The 19,894-nt window shown below is 47.1% G+C and overlaps 1 protein-coding gene across 1 annotated transcript in view; it reads right to left on the bottom strand.

Annotated features, from left to right (window-relative positions):
- The window catches only part of LOC129709364 (transmembrane protein 132C-like), a 775,262-nt gene that overhangs the window by 440,969 nt on the left and 314,399 nt on the right, over positions 1 to 19,894 (bottom strand). Inside the window, exon 3 of the mRNA XM_055655664.1 lies at positions 4,860 to 5,006. Coding sequence (XP_055511639.1) covers positions 4,860 to 5,006 — 147 coding nt within the window. The remainder of the gene's footprint in view (positions 1 to 4,859; positions 5,007 to 19,894) is intronic.

Raw genomic sequence — 19,894 nt, 5'->3', positions numbered from 1 at the left:
GCTTCGGATAGGGCAGCCATCGTAATCAAAGGCTTGTCCCACCCTGGCCATTCCACCCCCTCCCTGCTCCCATCCAGCAGAAGGTACAGATGTCTGAAAGCGCGCACCACCAGACTCAGGAACAACATCTTCCCCTCTGCTCTCAGGCTTCTGACCTGCCCTTCCATCAGCTAGAGTACTGTCCAATTCACCCCATTGTAGACATTGGACGTTGTCTCAGGAACTACTGTGCTACAATGCTGAAGACTGTGTCTGCGTGGGTTTCCTTCGGGTGCTCCGGTTTCCTCCCACATCCCAAAGGCGTTCAGGTTTGTAGGTTAATTGGCTTCTGTAAATTGACCCTAGTGTGTAAGATAGTGCTAGTGTACGAGGTAATTGCTGATCGCCATGGTGGGCCAAAGGGCTTGTTTACTCGCTGTATCTCTAAAGCTTCAACTACAATCTGCACTCTGCTTCTTCCCCTTTGCTCTATCTATATATGTGGGATTGACTCTTTGAAATTCCTTACCCAGTTTGCCCTACAGGTTGGGAAGTTGCACTAGGCCACACACTCGCTGGGAACGCACAGACCATTCCTTAACTTGGTAGCGCAAGTCATTTAGTTTAGTTGAGAGGTACAGTGCTTAAACAGGCCCTTTGGCCCACCGAGTCCACGTCGACCAGTAATCCCTGTACAATAGCACTATCATACACACGAGGGACGATATACAATTTTTACTGAACCCAATTAATCTACAATCCTGTATATCGCTGGAGTGTGGGAGGAAATCGGAGCACGTGGAGAATAACCCACGCAGGTCACGGTGAGAACGTACAAACTCCATACAGACAGCACCCGTAGTCAGGATTGAACTCAGTACACTGGTGCTGTGAGGCAACAACTCTACTGCTGCAACTCCGTGCCACCTTCTGCCACCTATTTACTGGCAGAAGCCCCTTCCTCATCACCATCATAACCATCATTTGCAATCACCTAGTCACGTATGAATGTTCTCCTGCTGGGTCCATTCCGTGGGTCTAGAGATGGCTGAAGAGGTCCATCCTGGAGCGAGAGACTTTAATGCAGGTGGATGCCTGTGCGTGGCATCTTTTAACGTGGGGAAATGGTGCAGGGACATCCACCACACGGTCCCTGACAGACACAGACCTGGGTCCAACAACACGGACTCCACTATCGTTGGCAGTATCTCCCTGCTGCAGCCTTCTTACAACTAATCCGCTGTGGTGCTCCGCATGCCAGCCAGCCACCATCCCCCGCTTGTTCCACCGTCAAGGTTTTTCTTCGTGGGCTGTGTTTTGTCAGCATCTTCCCTTCCGGCCTGCCCGCCTGCCCACCTGCCCGCCATTGGTGACTCTGCCAGGAGCGCACCTCTCAGGATCGTACGCAATCTCAAGCTTCGCTGACGGTCTCCATGTCAAATAGAAGATGGTGGTCATTTTTGGCTCGGTGGCGCAGCATTGGGGTTGTTGCCTCACAGAGCCAGAGGCCCTGGTTCAATGCTGGCCTTCAGCCAGTTGGACCAATTGCTCCCAATTGGGCCCCGCGCCCAAGGGGACTCGCGCCAGAGTAATCTACTCTCGGCTCGGGTAGATCTACGCCGGGTGGAGGGGGGAGAGAGGGGTGGGGAGAGAGTAGAGGGGTGGAGGGGGAAGAAAGGGGCAGACGGGGAGGGGGGGGGGGGTTGTGAGGGGTGAATGGGAGGTGGAGAGGGGGAGGTGGGGTGCATTCCCCCACTGTCCCGGGGCAGCGCTCCCGCCCCTCCAGTCGCCGTGCTTCACGCACACAGCCCCGGCTCCACCCCTCTCTCTCCCCAGGGAGACGCAGTGAACAATACAGGGAGGGCTGGGCCGGGGGTTGGAGCAACGTTTACAAATCACGGCCTCAGCTCACACCTGTCCGCCCAGACCCCGGCACCCGCTCCTGCCGCCGGCCCTCTCCCTCCCTTCTCTCCTTCCCTCCCCTACTTCTCTTCCCTTCTTCCCACCTCCTTTCTCTCTCTCTTTTCCCTTCTCTCCTTCTCCCTCCCATCTCTTTTCCCTTCTCTCCTTCCCTCCCTCCCACCTTTCTCTATTTCCCTCCCTCTCTTATCTCCTTCCTCCCTTCTCTCCTCTCCCTCCCTTCTCTCCTTCCCTCACACACACACATAACGCACAGACAACTAACACACACAACTATGTTAGGATGGGATAGAAGGGTAGGATGGGGCTGAAGCCCATAATTTAATGCCTGAACAGGTTTATCGCCAATGGTTATTGGTTTTCCAGGATCTAGTTAATTAAATTACTTTATTTTTCATTTCACAGTAATTAAAACAAGTGGTATTGTAACTATGTACTTTTCAGAGGTGATCTACACATTTTGTTTGTTACTTGTAGGCTTACATGAATGCAATTTTACATTAAAATGTAGCTTAGATCTGTTTTGTCCATTAACTCGCAGGCATTTTTTAAGCGCACATTTTGATTACTTTCCATTCTACCATAGAGATATGAAGTCTATAATAGACTTTATTTATATTTCTATGATTATACAGACCCTGGCTGGGAACCTGGGGCTCTCCAAAATTGTTCCCAATTGGGCCCTGGACCTCCGAAGGCCACCCCTGCCCTGGTCCAATCCCAACTACAGGTGCTGTCCGTAAGGAGTTCGTATGTTCACCCTGTGGCCACATGGAGATTCTCTCCACGTGGCCACCTTCCAAAGACGTACATGTTTGTAGGTTAATTGGCTTCAGTAAAATTGTAAATTGTCCCTCGTTTATAGGAAAGTGCTAGTGTGCGTGATGATCACTGGCCAGCACGGACCCAGTGGGCCGAAGGGCCTGTTTCCATGCTGTATCTTTAAAGTCTAAATAGTCTGGTCTAAAGTAGAACTTGCAATCCATTCATCAACGGGTTGAGGTTTTAGAATGAACATCAACAAAGTCACATCCTTATACTGTAAGGCCACATTTTCAAGACATTCCGTAATAACCTTCAGTTCTTCTTTACTATTTATTTATCAACTTCAAGATCTACAAGGGTTAAGGTTAATAATAATGGGATAATGGATTATTCGTCAATTTTACTTGACTTGACATAATGCTACAAGATAGAAATAAAACTGAATTTTGAAATGTATACAGTGAATAGAAACTTCAGTCTCGGAACCATATACAGTTGTGCAACCTTCATTCAGTTAGTAAAATCTGGCAAGTTTCATGATTTTACATAATGATTTTACATACATTTTACACATGAAACTAGAGTGATACTGTAAGTATTTACACAGGGAGACGAGGCGATGAATTCCATATAAGCAGTCCAAAATTGTTTAAAAATATAACAAGTAATATTGGCAGAATGCTCACAAGTAAATCCTGAAAGCTATCACAAAACCCTCTTTTGAAGAGAGGAGTTGTGCTTTTAAAAGCTGCCTGCCATAAGCTTTGAATAATATGATTAAAGCCTTCACATTCAACATCTAGCAATTCAAGGAAATTACACCTGTCACATTAGCTTAGCATTATTAATGCTATTTTTGTGATCTAGGTAAGCCATTACAATACACAAAGACATGCAGCAAATGAAGTTAATTAACACTCTGGCCTGTAACTCAAGTGACATCTTCCAAGTTCATCTTCAACACTTGTATAACTAAGCCATTCACCAGGCAACCATGGATTTAAATGCAAGTTCTGCTCGGATGTTCACCAAACTGGAAGCATTCTCCAACTTGGCTTCCAAAGCCGGACTTCTAACAAGTTTGAGGGAATTTTGATAAGAGCCAGACCTGGCGATGAAACAATTTGAAGAGGGGCCATGCATACTGAGATGCTGCATCATGCAGAGTGGTCGTGCGGAAGCTGCCAATGTTTTCTTTAAGATACATCACAACAGTTGGACAAGGCACTCAAGGCTACACTTCATTGCAGAGCGCCAAATACAACGTCCATCGGGGACAATCATACAATACTTCACTGAACAAAGATTCACATGATCTTTGTGCATACAGTCAGTCTTTTTCACTTTCTTGTTTACTTACACTGTTAACAGTAGCAACTTTCTCTGCAGCTTTCTTCTCAAAATGGTCTAACAATAGCTGTAAACATGACCAACAACCTCACATCGCATCAACCTCCGACAAACACATCCACCTGCTTAAGAGTTTCTCTGTCAAAACCAATCCCGAGGCAGCTAACCAGATGCTCCGTTACCTTTTGACCTCATTCTCCTCTTTTGTACTTCACGATTTTTTTTTAAAACATGTCACATCGTCACATCGTCCAATCCCACACCGACTGTTGCAGAAGACAAACCTGTGTCCATCGAGATGCGGAATGCTCAGTCCTGCTCTTGCCTCCTGCTTTTGTGCCAAGCACTCTTAAGTCGATGAATGACAGGTTGACTACACCTGATCCAAGCCCAACAATGTCACGGTATTCCATTAATCGCATCCCAGATGAACAAAGGTCTCACTTTCATCAAGAAGAGGTCTGGCAGATGGCGCCAAGTTTCTGCCGTCAACTGCTGAAGACTCATTGTCTTCATGGATGCCCACGCTAAGTTCACCAGATCTTCCCTCCACGAATGGATGGAAGCCTTGCTGAAAATATAGGGGACTCTGGTTCACTGCATCACCCACTCCCTGGTGGTGACCTTGACCACGTTACCAAATACAAACTAAGATACTTCAGGAAGTGTTGAAGAACAAAGGGAATCAAAATCACTTGTGAGCACGCATTGCAACCATGGATATTGAGTGAGGCACTTAAAACATCTCGTGTACACTGTTAGCCCCCTACAACACAAGAGAAGCAGTGACGCGAATACTTTTGCCACTGGTAGCTGATGCAATGCAGTTTCTCATGATTTCCTACCTGTTGGTTGAAGCATCGGGATTCTTCTGGCAAACAACAGTTGCGATGGAATGTTTCCCACCATTTCCCATCTCCTGTTTAACTTCCCACAAGGTCGGAACGCTGGGTCTTATATCAACAATGTTCACTCCCTTTTTGGCCTTTGCCCTGTTGGGGACAAAATGCACAAAGAATATTAACCAAGTGGATTTAGGTTTAGGTGTAGGTCTATTATTTTCACATGTAGTGCAGTACAGTACTAGGCTTGTTTCATGTGCTATCGAACCAAGTCAGATAATACTACACATGAATACAATCAAGCAAGACACAAGTACATGAGAGATGAGAAAGATGCAGTGTGCATGATACAGTTCTCTGCATTGCTTAGTTTAGTTTAGATGTTCCCAACCTTTTTTTGTGGCATGATGCCCCACCTAATCACCTCTAAAATCCTGATGCATTGCTTGGTGATATTTATTCTTAGATTTAAACGCGGAACTTCTAAAGGCAATTCAATAAATCAGCCAACCGCGCTTCGTGCGACGTGCCGACCAGCAATCCCCGCATTATGTAACTATTACAAGCCCCCAAAAACATTAGGGACACATCTGAAACAAACTACATATGTATGGAAAACCAAAAAAAGTAAAATACGAAAATTTGGAACCCCTCAAGCCCCCCCAATTGCCCCCCTGGGGCCCGTTGGGAACCAAAGTTTTAGAGTACAACGTCAGGTCCTTGGACCGTGTCCGCACCGACCAGGATCCCCGCACATTAACCGATTAGGACAATTCACACGTTTGGAGAAACCCAAGCCAACGCAGTACGTCTTTGGACGGGGAGCCAAAGGTTTTGTAGAAAACCCACGCAGGTCACGGGGGAGAACGTACAAACCCAGTACAGACAGCACACGTAGTCGGGATTGAACCTGGGTCTCTGGCGCTGCAAGCACTGTAAGGCAGGAACTCTACCGTTGTGCCACCGTGCCACCCGACAGGCCAAACAGCTCCAGAGACAAAGTGCAACGTCTGCAGTGAGGTAGTTTGCAGAATTGGAACTGCACCCCAGTAATGGAAGGACCGTTCGGAAGTCTGATAACAGAGAGGAAGATGTTGGTCTTAAGTCCAAAGGCAGGTGCTTTCCAACTTCATTACTCTGCCCTGCAAATCTGAAACACCATAACAATGTGAGCAGCGACAGAAACCGTTTGGGTTTTTCTATGGGGGGGTCTTTACTACTGAAATAGAGCAGGGGAAAAATAACATGTAGAAAGGAACTGCAGATGCTGTTTATACCAAAGATAGACACAAAGTGCTGGAGTAACTCAGGCAGCTTCTCTGGAGAAAGAAAGATGGGTGACGATTCGGGTCGGGACCCTTCTTCAGACAGAAACATCACCCATCCTTTTTCATCAGAGATGCTGCCTGACTCGCTGAGTGACTCCAGCACTCTGCGTCTATCTTCGGTTTAAATCAGCATCTGTAGTTCCATCCTACGCACTTTGTCTGTTCCACTGATTCTGAAGAAGGGTCCAAACCTGGAATGCCATCCATCCTTTTTCGCCAGAGATACTGTCTGACCCGCTGCGTTACTCCAGCGCTTAGTGTCTATCAGGGGAAAAGGAATAATGTGTATATCACGTCACACCAATTATTTAAGAGCTTGATAAAACTGAGATAGAATTTATTTTACTTTTTTTTCCCCTGCAGAAGTAAGTCACATTGATGGTAAAAATCAGGGAATTGTTCACTTTAAGCTTTAATCTAACGTACTCTTGGGATTCTTTGTTCCCGCAGTTCAGCGCAGAAACAGGCCCTTCGGCCCACAATGAATATAGTAGATTTCCATCATTCCGCCCCTTGCATACAGGTCCACCACCGATTTTCCGGTATTCTTGGTTCCAGGGTCTTTCTGGATTTTCCATGTTTCCAGGTGCTACTGAGGTCACAGCCTCCAAGAGGCGTCTAATGCCCCTGTCCCACTTCGGAAACCTGAACGGAAACCTCTGGAGACTTTGCGCCCCACCCAAGGTTTCTGTGCGGTTCCCAGAGGTTGCAGGTGGTTGCCGGAGGTTGCAGGTAGTGGAAGCAGGTAGGGAGACTGTCAAAAACCTCCGGGAACCGCAGGGAAACCTTGGGTGGGGCACAAAGTCTCCAGAGGTTTCCGTTCAGGTTTCCTAAGTGGGACAGGGGTATTACGGTACCAGAACGGTCCCCCTAGGCTGCCGAGGGGCCGAGATACCGACCCGCAAAGTCAGCCTCGGAAGTCGGCTATGGGGACCAATCTTCCGTCTCCGGCCGGGCCAGAGTTCCAGAGCCCCGGCTGCAGGGCGCAGATTCGACCCGCAAACTGCCATGGAAGTCCCGATGAGGTCGAGATCGACCACCTCACCCGGCATAGGCGCCACATTTTCGGGGAGACTTCCGGGGGGGGTGCACCCTCATGATTTTGTCTGGATTAAAGGAGGCGGTGGACCACCAGTTGCCAGTGACTGTACCTGTACCTAGTTTAGACACAGAGGAGTTAATACTACGAGGATGAAATACATAAATGATTCATTGTCGCTTTTTAAATCAGTTTTACTGACTAATATCAGGCTAAAATCAGGCATTGGACAATGACACCCTGATTAATGATATTTATTTATGTTGATTAACCTATTTTCATTTTTAATAATTAAAATGACAGCTTACTAATCTGAAATATATCAAGGGTTGCTTTTGCATGCAACAAAAGAAAAGCAACTGTATGCTGCCAATTATAAATGTTTTGCTTAGATTTTTTGAAGGTTAATGCTCAAAATAAGCTTCTTGCCACCTTGTCTGAATAAAAAAACTAGCTCAAATTGAACACTTCTTAAGGTCATAAGGTCATAAGTGATAGGAGTAGAATTATGTTTGTAGAAGGACCTCTTTCTGTGCTGTCTGACTCTAAAGTGAACTGACTGCACACACAATGAATCGTTACTCTGTAGATTTAGTGTACCCGACAGTTTCTAGAGGGTCCAAAATGTTAGATTGGGCAGGTGTTCACCAAAAATGAATACTACCAGTAAACTGCAATCTTTTAACGTGAATCACCATCAGGAAACACTTGGGTGTTCATGGGTTAAAGAACGTTATAACGTGTACACGTTGCTCCATCTGGCTGCAGATCCTATAACTCGACAAACTTTAAACCCAAATTATCATGGGAAAATGATCGAGGTACTCAGCAGGCGAGCCAGAAAAAAACCACGATAACATCTCAGATCAACCACCTTAAATCTGTGAAAAGATTAAAAAAAGGTGAAGTTTTAGCCCTGTCACTTTCACCAGAACTGAAAGGCTCTGATGAAAGATAAAAGTTTGGATTAGTTTTGTTTGGTTTAGTTTACATTACTTTACTTTAGTTTAGTGTCACGTGTACCGAGGTGCTGTAGGAAGCTTTTTGTTGCGTGCTAACCAGTCAGTGCAAGACCATGCATGATTACAATCAAGCTGTCCACAGTGTACAGATACATGTGAAAAATATACATCGGCTAGATGGGCTGGGACGCATCCTCAGTGATGTGACCTGGGGTCATCGGGTGTTTCGGGTCTCACAACATCAGACACCCATCGCCCTGGGTGACCCAGCCGGGGTTGATCAGGCCCTGACTTGCGTCCCAGCTGCAACCACCCACGGATCAGCCCTCTTAATAACTACTCTACAGGATAAAGGGAATTATATTTAGTGCAAGGTAAAGTCCGATTAAAGATAGTCCAAGGGTCTCCATGAGGTAGATGATATATCTCAGGACCGTTCTCTAGTTGGTGATGGGATGATTCGGTTGTAACAGGCGGGAAGAAACTGTCCCTGAATCTGGAGGTGTGCATTTTCACACTTGTGTACCTCTTGCCTGATGGGATGGGAAGGGTAGGGATGGGGGAGGGGAGGATGGAGGGCTGGTTAGTTAGTTATGCAAAAATGGAGAACTCAATGTTCATACCATTGGGATGTGAGCTCATTTAAGGTGCTGTCCCTTCTGTTTGAAAACCAGCTTCTGCGGTTCTGCGGTTCTACATTCCTTTTGAACATTCTCCGTTGTCAATCAGCATGGAAGACAGCAGTGGAACGTCACCGGCACTTGGCCTTCTCCTGACGCCACCTTGATTATTCAGCTGGAAAGCAAGCTGCCGTGAATGACAGTTCTAGAAGTTTCTGCTCTGACACTCCATGCATTAATCATAGCGGGAGATGGAGAGAGAATAGGGACGTGCAAAACTGAAAACATTTTCATCCACAAAAGGTCAAAATGATCCACTGAGAATGTGGGTGGTAAACATGAATATAGAAGATAGTGGAATGTGAAAGACGCAGAATCATCTGCTCATTATGCATTTTGCCTCAATTTCCCTCAATTTTAATTTCCTCAGTAAAAATTCAAGGCGATGTTATGACAAGTAGCTGAACTGGTTGTGATCATCGTCTGAAGAAGGGTCCTGACCCGAAACGTCATCCATTCCTTCTCTCCAGAGATGCCGCCTGTCCCGCTGAGTTACTCCAGCATTTCGTGTCCATCTTCGGCAATCATTTCCACACTTGCCAAACCCAACAGTATAACCTATAACCGATAACGTCTCAGGTTAAATGTCATGGATAAATGGATACAAAGTGCCGGAGTAACGCAGCGGGTCAGGCAGCGTCTCTGAAGAACATGGATAGGCCATGTTTCAGGTCGAGACTCTTCTTCAGACTGATTACCGGGGGAGGGGGCGATGAAAGCTGTGAGAGGCAGGACAAAGCACGGCAGCGAACAGGTCGACATAGGAAAAGGTTTGGGTAGGTGGGTTGGAACAAGGGCCAGATATATGAATGATGACTGTTCACAAGTGCAAGAGGCTTATGCCAGTAAAGACACAAAGTGCTGGAGTAACTCAGCAGGTTGGGCAACATCTCTGGAGAGCAGGGATGGGTGACGTTTCGTGTCGGGACCCTTCCTCAGACATGCTGAGTTGCTCCAGCACTTTGTGTCCTTTGTTGGTAAACCAGTATCTGCAGTTCCATGCGTCCGGTCTTAGCCACTGGTTCCCGTCCTCTGTAATGGACGTCCGTCCGTTCTCTTCCCGGCAGGGTTAGTGATACTCCAGGGACAGGGATAATCTGGGCTCTGAATGCTTGTCATTCTTTTCATATCATTTTTTCTTAAGATTTCAGAATTCACATAAATTAATTAATCCATAAATTATAGGAACAGAATTAGGCCATTCGGCCCATCAAGTCTACCATGCCATTCAATCATGGCTGATCAATCTTTCTCTCTCAACCCCATTCTCCTGCCTTCTCCCCACAACCCCTGACACCCGCACTAATCAAGAATCTGTTAATCTCTACCTTAAAAATATCCATTGACTTGTGGCCTCCACAGCTGTCCGTAGCAATGAATTCCACAGATTCACCACACTCGGCCTAAAGAAATTCCTCCTCATCTCCTTTCTAAAGGAACGTCCTTTTATTCTGGTCCTAGACTCTCCCGATGGTGGAAACATCCTCTCCACATCCAATCTATCCAGGCCTTTCACCACTCTCACTCACAAGGGAGGCAGCATTCACTTTGATCAGCTATTTCTTGTCACGATTGCTGTTCAGTGTGTCCAGGAGGAAGTATTCCTCAGCAGTTTATCTCTGCAACATGCCTTACAGCCCTATATTCATAGCTATTAACATTTAACATGCATAGCTAATTTTTGACTCCTTTCCAAATCTGTCCAAATAGCCAGAAGACACAAGCGACAGAAGATGCTGGAAGCTGGAACGGGAAAAAAAACGAATTGCTGGAAGAACACAGCAGGTCAGGCAGCATCCGTGGAGGGAAAGGAATTGCCGACGTACGGTTTAGTTTAGTTTATTGTCAGCGACTCTTCAGCTCAGTAACGTGTCACGTGTAACGAGGTACAGAGAAAAGCTTCTGTTGCCTGCTAACCAGCAAGCGGAAAGACAATACGTGATCCATCCACAGTGCACAGATACATGATAAAGGGAACAATGTTTAGTGCAAGTTGACATCCAGTAACGTCTGATTACAACTCTCCAATTAATTCAAGATAGCCCATGAATTGAAGATAGTCCGAGGGTCTCCAGTGAGGGTGTTCAAGTTGAGACCCTGCGTCAGGACTATTTGCTGTGTCCAAACATCCAAATCTGTTGCATTATTTCACAGAACACAGAACAGTGCAGGAACAGGCCCTTTATCCCACAATGCCTCTGCCGAACATGATGCCCTGATCAACTAAACACACCTGCCTGCACGTGATTCATATCCCTCCATTCCATGCATAACCATGTGCTGATCTAAACGCCATTGATGTATCTGCCTCCACCACCCCGGCAGCTCATTCTCGGCACCCACCACCCTCTGTATAAAATAAATTGTCTTGCACGTCTCCACTAAATGTTCCCCCTCTCACCTTATAGCTATGCCCTCTAGTGTTGGACATTTTCACTCAGTTATGCCACCATGGCACAGTGGCACAGTGGTAGAGTTGCTGCCTTACAGTGCCAGGGACCCGGTTTCCAACCTGAATACTGTCTGTACTGAGTTTGTACATTCTCCCCATGGCCATTTGTCCGGGTACTCCGGTTTCCTCCCACACTCCAAAGACGTGCAAGTTTGTAAGTCAATTGGCTTTGGTAAAATTGTAAATTTTCCCTAATGTGTAGGAGAGTGCTTGTGTACGGGGGGGTCGCTGGTCGGCACGGACTCGGTGGGCCGAAGGGCCTGTTTCCGCGCAGTATCTCTAAACTAAACTATGCTAAGCTAATCTCCTTGAAGCTTTGCCCCTCTCACCTTCCGATAAATATCGAGCCAAGAAGATATGGATTTCTCTGTAACTGCATGAATTAAATTCAGGTGCTTTAAAGGTGAAGTCCTGAAGAAAATAATGGGTAAGTCAATTTCCTCAGCAACTAGTGAAGCAGTTGTGAAATAATTATGGAGATGTGGCCTGGTCTGAAATGTGAGATCTCTCTCTGCTGCCAGGGTGTCATTAAGCACTTCAGGAGGTTTTCATTTTTGCGGAATGTGAATAATGTGCTCTAAAAAAGGCTCATTATTAAATCCAGCGTGATATTTCCATTCGTACACGAAGCTGTCTTCATATTAGCTCAATTAGATGTCATTTTGTGCTTCGTGTGAAACGGCCGGAATTTTGCTTTCCAAATTATTGCTGTTGGCCCTGTCTAACAATCTACACTGTCAGCTGGATTTTCCACTAAGGCTTTCCCTGATCTCGCAACACAATCTTGACAGAAATTTTAGTTGAGTTTTGTTTAAAGGTACGGCTTGGAAACTATACAACATGGTGGCACAGCGGTAGTACTTTCAGCGCCAGAGATCCGGGTTCGAATCCCATCTACGGGTGCTGTCCGTATGGAGTTTGCACGTTCTCCCCGTGACCGCGTAGGCTTTCACCGAGATCTTTGTTTTCCCCCCACACTCTAAAGACGTTCAGGTTTGTAGATTAATTGGCTTGGTATAAATGTAAATTGTCACTCGTGTTTGTAGGGTAGTGTTAATGTGCGGGGATCGCTGGTCAGTGCAGACTCCGTGGGCTAAAGGACCTGTTTCCGTGCTGTATCTCTAAGATAAACTAAACTAAAGGTTCTTCGGCACACCGACCCCATGCCGACCATCGATCGCCCATTCAAGCTAGTTCTATGTTATCCCTGAAGAAGGGTCCCGGCCCGAATATTCACCTCTCCATGTTCCCCACAGTTCCTGCTCGACCGGCTGAGTTGCTCCAGCACCTTGTGTCCTGCTATGCTAACCCACTTTATCACCCACTCCCAACGCACGGAGAGCAATTCACAGAGGCCAATGAACTTCCGAACCCGCACGTTTGTGGGATGTGAGAGGAAAACTGAGCCCCTGGAGGAAACCAACACAGTCACAGGGAGAACGTGCAAACTCCATAGAGGCAGCACTGAGGTGAGGAACGATCCCGGGTCTCTGGCGCAGTGAGGCAGCGACTCTGCCCGCTGTACCCCACTGGGCTGCCCAGAGAAATCCAGAGAAAGAATGCAAACAAATGATACCCCTGCCCCCATTAAATGAACGTTAAATAATTGTTTACTGGCGGCAAGTTGTTGCAGCGGTAGACATGTTGCCTTACAGCGCCAGAGACCCGGGCTCAGTCCTGACAGATTCTTGATTAGTACGGGTGTCGGGGGTTATGGGGAGAAGGCAGGAGAATGGGGCTGAGAGGGAAAGATCGATCAGCCATGATTGAATGGTGAGTAGACTAGATGGGCCAAATTACAACAATTCTGCTCCTATAACTAATGAACATGAACATTATGAGTGGCAGAGATAGAGTAGACAGTCAGAACATTTCTCCCAGGAAAGAAATATCGAATACAAAAGGGCATAGCTTTGAGATGAAAGGGGCAAGGTTTAAAGGTGATTTTCTTTACACAAAGGGTGGTGAGTGCTTGGAACGGAGGTACAATACGATAGCGGCATATAAGTAGGTAGTCACCTGGACATGGTTGGATACAAAGAGGCAAGAGTTGGTATTGGTATCAAGTTCGGCACAGACATTGTCGCCCAAAGAGCCTGTTCTGTGTTGTACTGTTCTATGTTTTAATTATCTATCTGATGTTGTACTATATTTAATATTATTTCTCATATGTGTAGATGCTTAAATCAGACGAAGATCAGATATGATCTCCAGGGCGGTCACCGTGGCGCAGTGGTAGATTTGCTGCCTTGATCTGCCCGTGACCTGCGTGGGTTTTCTCCGAGATCTTTTCTCTGGTTTCCTCCCACGCTCCAAAGACGTACAGGTTTTTAGGTTAATTGGCTTGGTAAATGTAAAAATTCACCCTAGTGGGTGTAGGATAGTGTTAATGTGCGGGGATCGCTGGTCGGCACGGACCCGGTGGGCCGAAGGGCCTGCTTTTGCCCCGTATTTCTAAACTAAACTGAAACTAAACTAAACATGTAAAAATATTCCTTCATATTTAGAGCATACAATGGGCAGCACAGTGCCACAGAGAGCTGCTGCCTTACAGCGCTAGACCTCCGGATTCAACCTGGACTCTCACCGATGTAGAACTGCTGACACCTAGAGCAGCGGATACAATAGATGAGGTTGGAGCAGGTGCAGGTGAACCTCTGCCGCATCTGGAAAGACTGCTTGGGTCCTTGGATGGAGTCAAGGGGGGAGGTAAAGCGACAAGTGTAGCATTTCCTGCAGTTGCAAGGGAAAGTGCCAGGAGAGGGGGTGGTTTGGGTGGGAAGGGACAAATTGACCAGGGAGTTACGGAGGGAGCAGTCTCTGCGAAAAGCCGAAATGGGAGGAGATGGGAAGATGTGGCCAGTGGTGGGATCCCGTTGGAGGTGGCAAAATTGTTTGTTGTACGTGACGGCTGGTAGGGTGGAAGGTGACGACAAGGGGGACTCTATCCTTGTTACGAGTGGGGGGGATGGGGAGAGCAGAGTCACGGGGTATAGAAGAGACCCGGGTGAGAGCCTCATCTATAGTAGAAGAGGGGAACCCACGCTCCCTAAAGAATGAGGACATCTCCGATGCCCTGGTGTGGAACACCTCATCCTGGACGCAGATGCAGTGTGGACGGAGGAATTAGGAGTAGGGGATGGAGTCCTTACAGGAAGCAGGGTGGGAAGAAGTGTAGTCCAGCTAGCTATGGGAGTCAGTGGGTTTATAGTAGATGCCGGGCAGTAATCTGTTACCTACGATGGAGATAGTGAGGTCTAGAAACAGTAGGGAGATGTCGCAAATGGTCCAGGTGTATTTGAGTGCCAGGTGGAAGTTAGTGGTGAAATGGATGAAGTCAGTTAGGTCAGTCGGTTAAGAGTTCAATTTATTCGTGAAATAATTTCTCTGTATTCTTGGGGTTTTGCCAAATGCCCTCGGATCAGTTTCTGCAGTAGAGATGCTTTAATGTGCTTTTCAGACTATTTCTGTCCTTCTAGTCTCATTGATGTTGTACTTTTTTTTTTGTTGTTGAAGTGTTCTGCACCCAAACAGATTCAACCTTGGAACAGTTTGAGGCTGTATTGGATATTGAGGATGTTCCAGCACAGAAATATATAATTCGGCTCACTGAGTTTAAGAGAGAGTTAGATTTAGCTGTTAGGTCTAAAGGAATTAAGAGATATGGGGGGGAAAAAGGAACGGGGTACTAATTTTAGATGATCAGCCATGATCATATATTAAATGGCAGTGCTGGCTCAAAGGGCCGAATGGCCTACTCCTGCATCCATTTTTCTATGTTTCTATGGTTCTATTCCTTGGAATGCAGATGGATGAGGGGTGATCTTGTAGAATTTTGAGAGGAATAGAGACACACACAGTCTCTTGTGTTGTGTTTTGGTTCTTCTACTGCATGACTGCAGAAACCAAATTTCGTTTGAACCTCAATGAGGTTCAAATGACAACAAATAAATTGCATCATTGTATCATTGAATCGAGAACCAGAGGACATTGGTTTAAGGTGAGGGGGGAAAGATTTAATAGGAAAATGAGGGGTAACGTTTTCGCACAAAGGGTGGTGGGTGTATGGAACGAGCTGCTGGAGGTGATAGTTCAGGCAGGTACGATCGCAACTTTTAAGCAACATTCAGGCAGGTGCATGGATAGGACAGGTTGAGAGGGATATGGGCCAAATGCAGACAGGTGAGACTTGGTGGGCATGATGAGCAAGATGGGCCGAAGGGCCTGTTTTCCACGCTGTATGACTATAACCTAGAGTAAATAATATACCAAATGAGATTCAGACTGGGTGTGTAAGAAGGAGCTGCAGAGAGACACAGAAAGCTGGTTGAGAGTCAAGTCGGGTCTCGACCCGAAACGTCACCCATTCCTTCTCTCCAGAGATGCCTGCCTGTCCCGCTGAGTTACTCCAGCTTTTTGTGTCTACCTTTGGAGATTCAGACTGGGGACTGCCTGGAAAATATGCCCGTTCAGTAGCTGCATATGTTGCATCACAGTTTGGCTGCCAGAGAGAAGGAATATAGCCTTCCAAATGCTACAATACACAAGAGTGCCATATTAAAAAGTACATTCATGCACAGTAAATTTGCTTTGTAATGGGATTATAATGCCATCCACGAGTCCCTTTACTTCAATAAATGTTCTCTTGTGTAGCTCTGCCTGTGTCAGCAGCTCAGCTTCAAGTTGCCCACTAAGGAAGACCCCATTAATAAATAACAGACGGCCAGCTAAAAGGGCACGTCAGTAAGCCAAAATAATCATTTGTAAAGTGCTGTCTTTGACCAGTGGTGAATGGGTAATCGCGGGCTAAGTTGGTGGTAGTCATTGCCTCGTCTGTCAGCTGGAACACTTGCTAGAAGACCAAGCTCAAGTACAGTCGGTGAAGAAAGCAAGTACTGAGGGCGGCATGGTGGCACAACTGTTGCCTCCCAGTGCTGGAGACCTCGACACAGCTCTACAAGATCACCCCCTCGTCCTCCTGCACTCCGAGGAAGAGAGTTCGAGCCTCCAGTCCTGACCTCGGGTTGGGGGTGCTGTCCATGTGGAGTTTGCACCTTCACCCTGTGAGTTTCCTCCGGATGCTCCGGTTCTCCTCCCACGCCCCAACCAGACGTGCGTGTTTGTAGGCTAAATGGCCTCTGCCAGGTTGCCCCCTGGTGTGTAGGGCTTGGATGAGAAAGTGGGAAAACATAAAATAAAACTGGGGTACAGAGCGATGGCTGGTCGGCGTGGATCCGGTGAGACGGGGGCCTGTTTCCGTGCTGTATCACTAAACTAAAGTAAATAAAGTTGCTAAAAATCCAATTCTATGTGAAGTACATTTGGCACAGGGGCAGCAAATTGCAGTGAATAGATTGGCAAACAGCCATCGAATTGCTGCCATTTCACAGCAAGTCATTGCATGTGACAAGAACCCTCTCCTATAATACCAGCACTTTGTTTCCCCATCAAGTCCACATATAGACGATCGCAAACACCTCAGCCCTAAAAATCACTCAAGTGCTTTCTGCTAAATGTTAGCTACACACATTTAGAGTATTTCCCAACATTGTGGCAGTTCAGGGCTGACAACTGCTGATGTACACAGAGCTCTAGTTTATGTAGTATAGAGATAAAGTGTGGAAACATGCCCTTCGGCCCACCGAGTCCGTGCCGACCAGCAATCATCCCGAACACTAGTTCTATTCTGCACTCTAGGACCAATTTACAGAAGCCAATTAACATACGAAAACCTGCACGTCTTTGGAGTGTGGGAGGAAACCGGATCACCCAGAGAAAACCCACGCGGTCACAGGGGAAATGTACAAACTCCGTACAGACAGAAACCATAGTCAGCATCAAACCTGGGTCTCAACGCTGTAATGCAGCAACTCTATCACTGTATAACTGTCCGACCAAGTCGTACAGCCTGGAAACAGGCCCTTCAGCCCATCTTGCCCATGTTGACCAACATGCCCCAATGATAAGTCAGTCAATGATGCAGGCAGTCATTTCACAGCGTGTGGGGAGTCCGGCCAGGGGTAAAGTTGCGGGAGGGCAGTAGCGTTGAGAAGGACGGGGTCGGGGATCATGCAAGCAACCAGCTCAAGAGCGGGTCAGCGGGCGATGGACATCAGGACAGCGGGCGGTGGAGCTTACTCCATGTGTCAGCGCGAGGAACCTCAATTGATCCCTTGTTCGCACTGACACAGGGGTGTCCACTGCCCGCTGTCCTGTTATCCATCGCCCAGACCCGCTCCGCTCTATGATCTTTGCTCTTCAGCTGGTCCCTCACTGTTCAGATGGAGAGCACTGCCAGAGGTGAACGGGCCGGCAGAAAGCGCTGAGCTCCTGAGCTGCTTCCCTCCCCGGCCACAATGCGGTGGCTCCGCACGCGGAGCGGGTTACTGGCATGATCCCCGACTCCCTCCGTCTCAACGCTCCTGCCCTCCCCGCAACTTTATCCCTGACTAGACTCACCACATGCTGTGAAAGAATCTCTCCCCCCAATCGATCCCTTGAACTAGTATTGTCATTCAATAAGATCACAATTGATTCAACTTGTGTGCTCCCGTTTTTCCCCACCATCTCTCCACCTGCATCACCCTCCACCCTCCCCCCCCCCCCCCCCCCCCCATTCAATAATTCAGAATGAAGGAGATTTGGAACCTTGGGCAATTTGAATTGTTACTTTCTTTATTTTTATTTCTTTATTTTTACGGAGAGGAGAACAATCTGCGCATACGCAATTTATGATTTTTTAAAAAGCCGACTGACTGCCTACCCCGTGTAGTTACTCACCGCATGTGCCTGCCTTAAACCTATGTTCCCTAGTTCTTGATCCCCCTACTCTGGGTACAAGACAGCATGTATTCACCTTATCTGATCCGTGAATTAATGAATGAAGGGCCTGTTTCCCTGCGTCATATTTAAACTAAACCGCATCACATCACCCTGATATTTACTTCTTTTAACGGTTAACATTTAGAGAGAGTGCATTTCACCCGCTATTTCCCGGGAATCTTCATGTCTGTGGATTGGATAGGACAAAGTCTGGCAGTTCTTGTAGCTGCTAATTGGTCAAAATGCTTCAAGATTCTGAGACAGTTGCAGGTGCTCGGATTTTTAATAACCTTTCACGACAATATTGTTTTTAGTTTCTGTCACGTCATTACCTCCATTGAATAATTTGGATTTATTTTTTGATTTTTTTTGTTTTGCCAGGGCAATTGTTTTCCTGCTCTTCAAAGGGGTGTCGACAGTGGAAGGGAGAGTGTATCCACTGCCTTCAGCAAGTGTCGGTATCAAGCATTCACTGGGCCAGGTGTACCATAATCAAACAGAGAATAAAACTCCTCGTACAATACACTGACAACACTTGTCATTTTCCAAGCAGCATCTCCTACGCCTGCACTGCTCTGACATTTCTCAGCTCTCTTATCAGTTGCCCAAAGCACACAGAGTGGTGTAGCTCCCTTACACTCAGCACGTCTGTCCTTAAAGCAAAGCTCAATCCTGTTCACTGTGACTCACTGGTGTACTGACGTGAACAGATCTGAGTGCACGAGAGAGAATGAGGCAGAGCAGGGGGGGAGGGGGAGAGGTAGAAAGGGGAAGAGAGATAGGGAGGGTGAGAGAGAGGGAGAAATTGAAGAGGGCTGGGGGGGGGGGGGGGAGAGGGAAGGGACAGGGAACAGGGGAAGGGGGGGGGAGAGAAGGAGGGGGAGAGAGGGGATGAGATGGGGGAGAGAGGGATGGGAGGGGGAGAGTGAACGAGGGAAGGGGGAAAGGAAGGGGGGGGGGAAGAGGATCCCAAGGCATAATGTGCTTCTGGACCAACGAAGCCCTCTGGAAGTGTAGTCATTGTAATACAGGAATGGACAGGGCTGATTTACACACGGGAAAACAGGCACAAACAGTGATGTGATAATGACCTGATGATTTGTCAAAGCAACAATGATCGATGGTTAAATATTGATCAAAGCTCCAGGGATCTTTATTCAGAGACAAGAAGGAACCTTGGCCTCATGTCTCATCCAAAATATTGCATCCCTTCTGTACTTCAGTGAATGCGGGTACACTTAATGCCAGACCTTGTGTGAAACTTAGAAACACAATAATCTACCTCAAAGGTGAGAGAGAGAGAGAGAGAGAGAGAGAGAGAGAGAGAGAGAGAGCGAGAGAGAGAGAGAGAGAGAGAGAGAGAGAGAGCGAGAGAGAGAGAGAGAGAGAGAGAGAGAGAGAGAGAGGAAGAGGGAGGGAAAGGAGGGAGGGCGGGAAAGAGATAAGGTGAGAGGGTGAGAGAGGGAGGGGGATTTGGGGTGAGTAGGGAAGGGGAGGAGAGAGATGGAGATGCAGAGATGGAGAGTGAGGGAGAGAGGGAGGGAGATGGATAGGGAAAGGGAAAAATCACCTATCCATGTTCTAAGATGCTGCCTGACCCACTGAGTTACTCCAGCACTTCTGCGCCTTCTGTTGTAAACCAGTAATATGCAGTTCTTTGTTTCTGAGTCTGAAGAAGGGTCTCAACTCGAAACATCACCTATTCCTTTTCTCCAGAGACGCTGCCTGTCCCGCTGAGTTACTCTAGCCTGTTGT

The sequence above is a fragment of the Leucoraja erinacea genome, chromosome 25, assembly GCF_028641065.1.
Source record: "Leucoraja erinacea ecotype New England chromosome 25, Leri_hhj_1, whole genome shotgun sequence".
Lineage (NCBI taxonomy): Eukaryota > Metazoa > Chordata > Chondrichthyes > Rajiformes > Rajidae > Leucoraja > Leucoraja erinaceus.
This window is presented reverse-complemented; position numbering and strand designations above follow the sequence as displayed.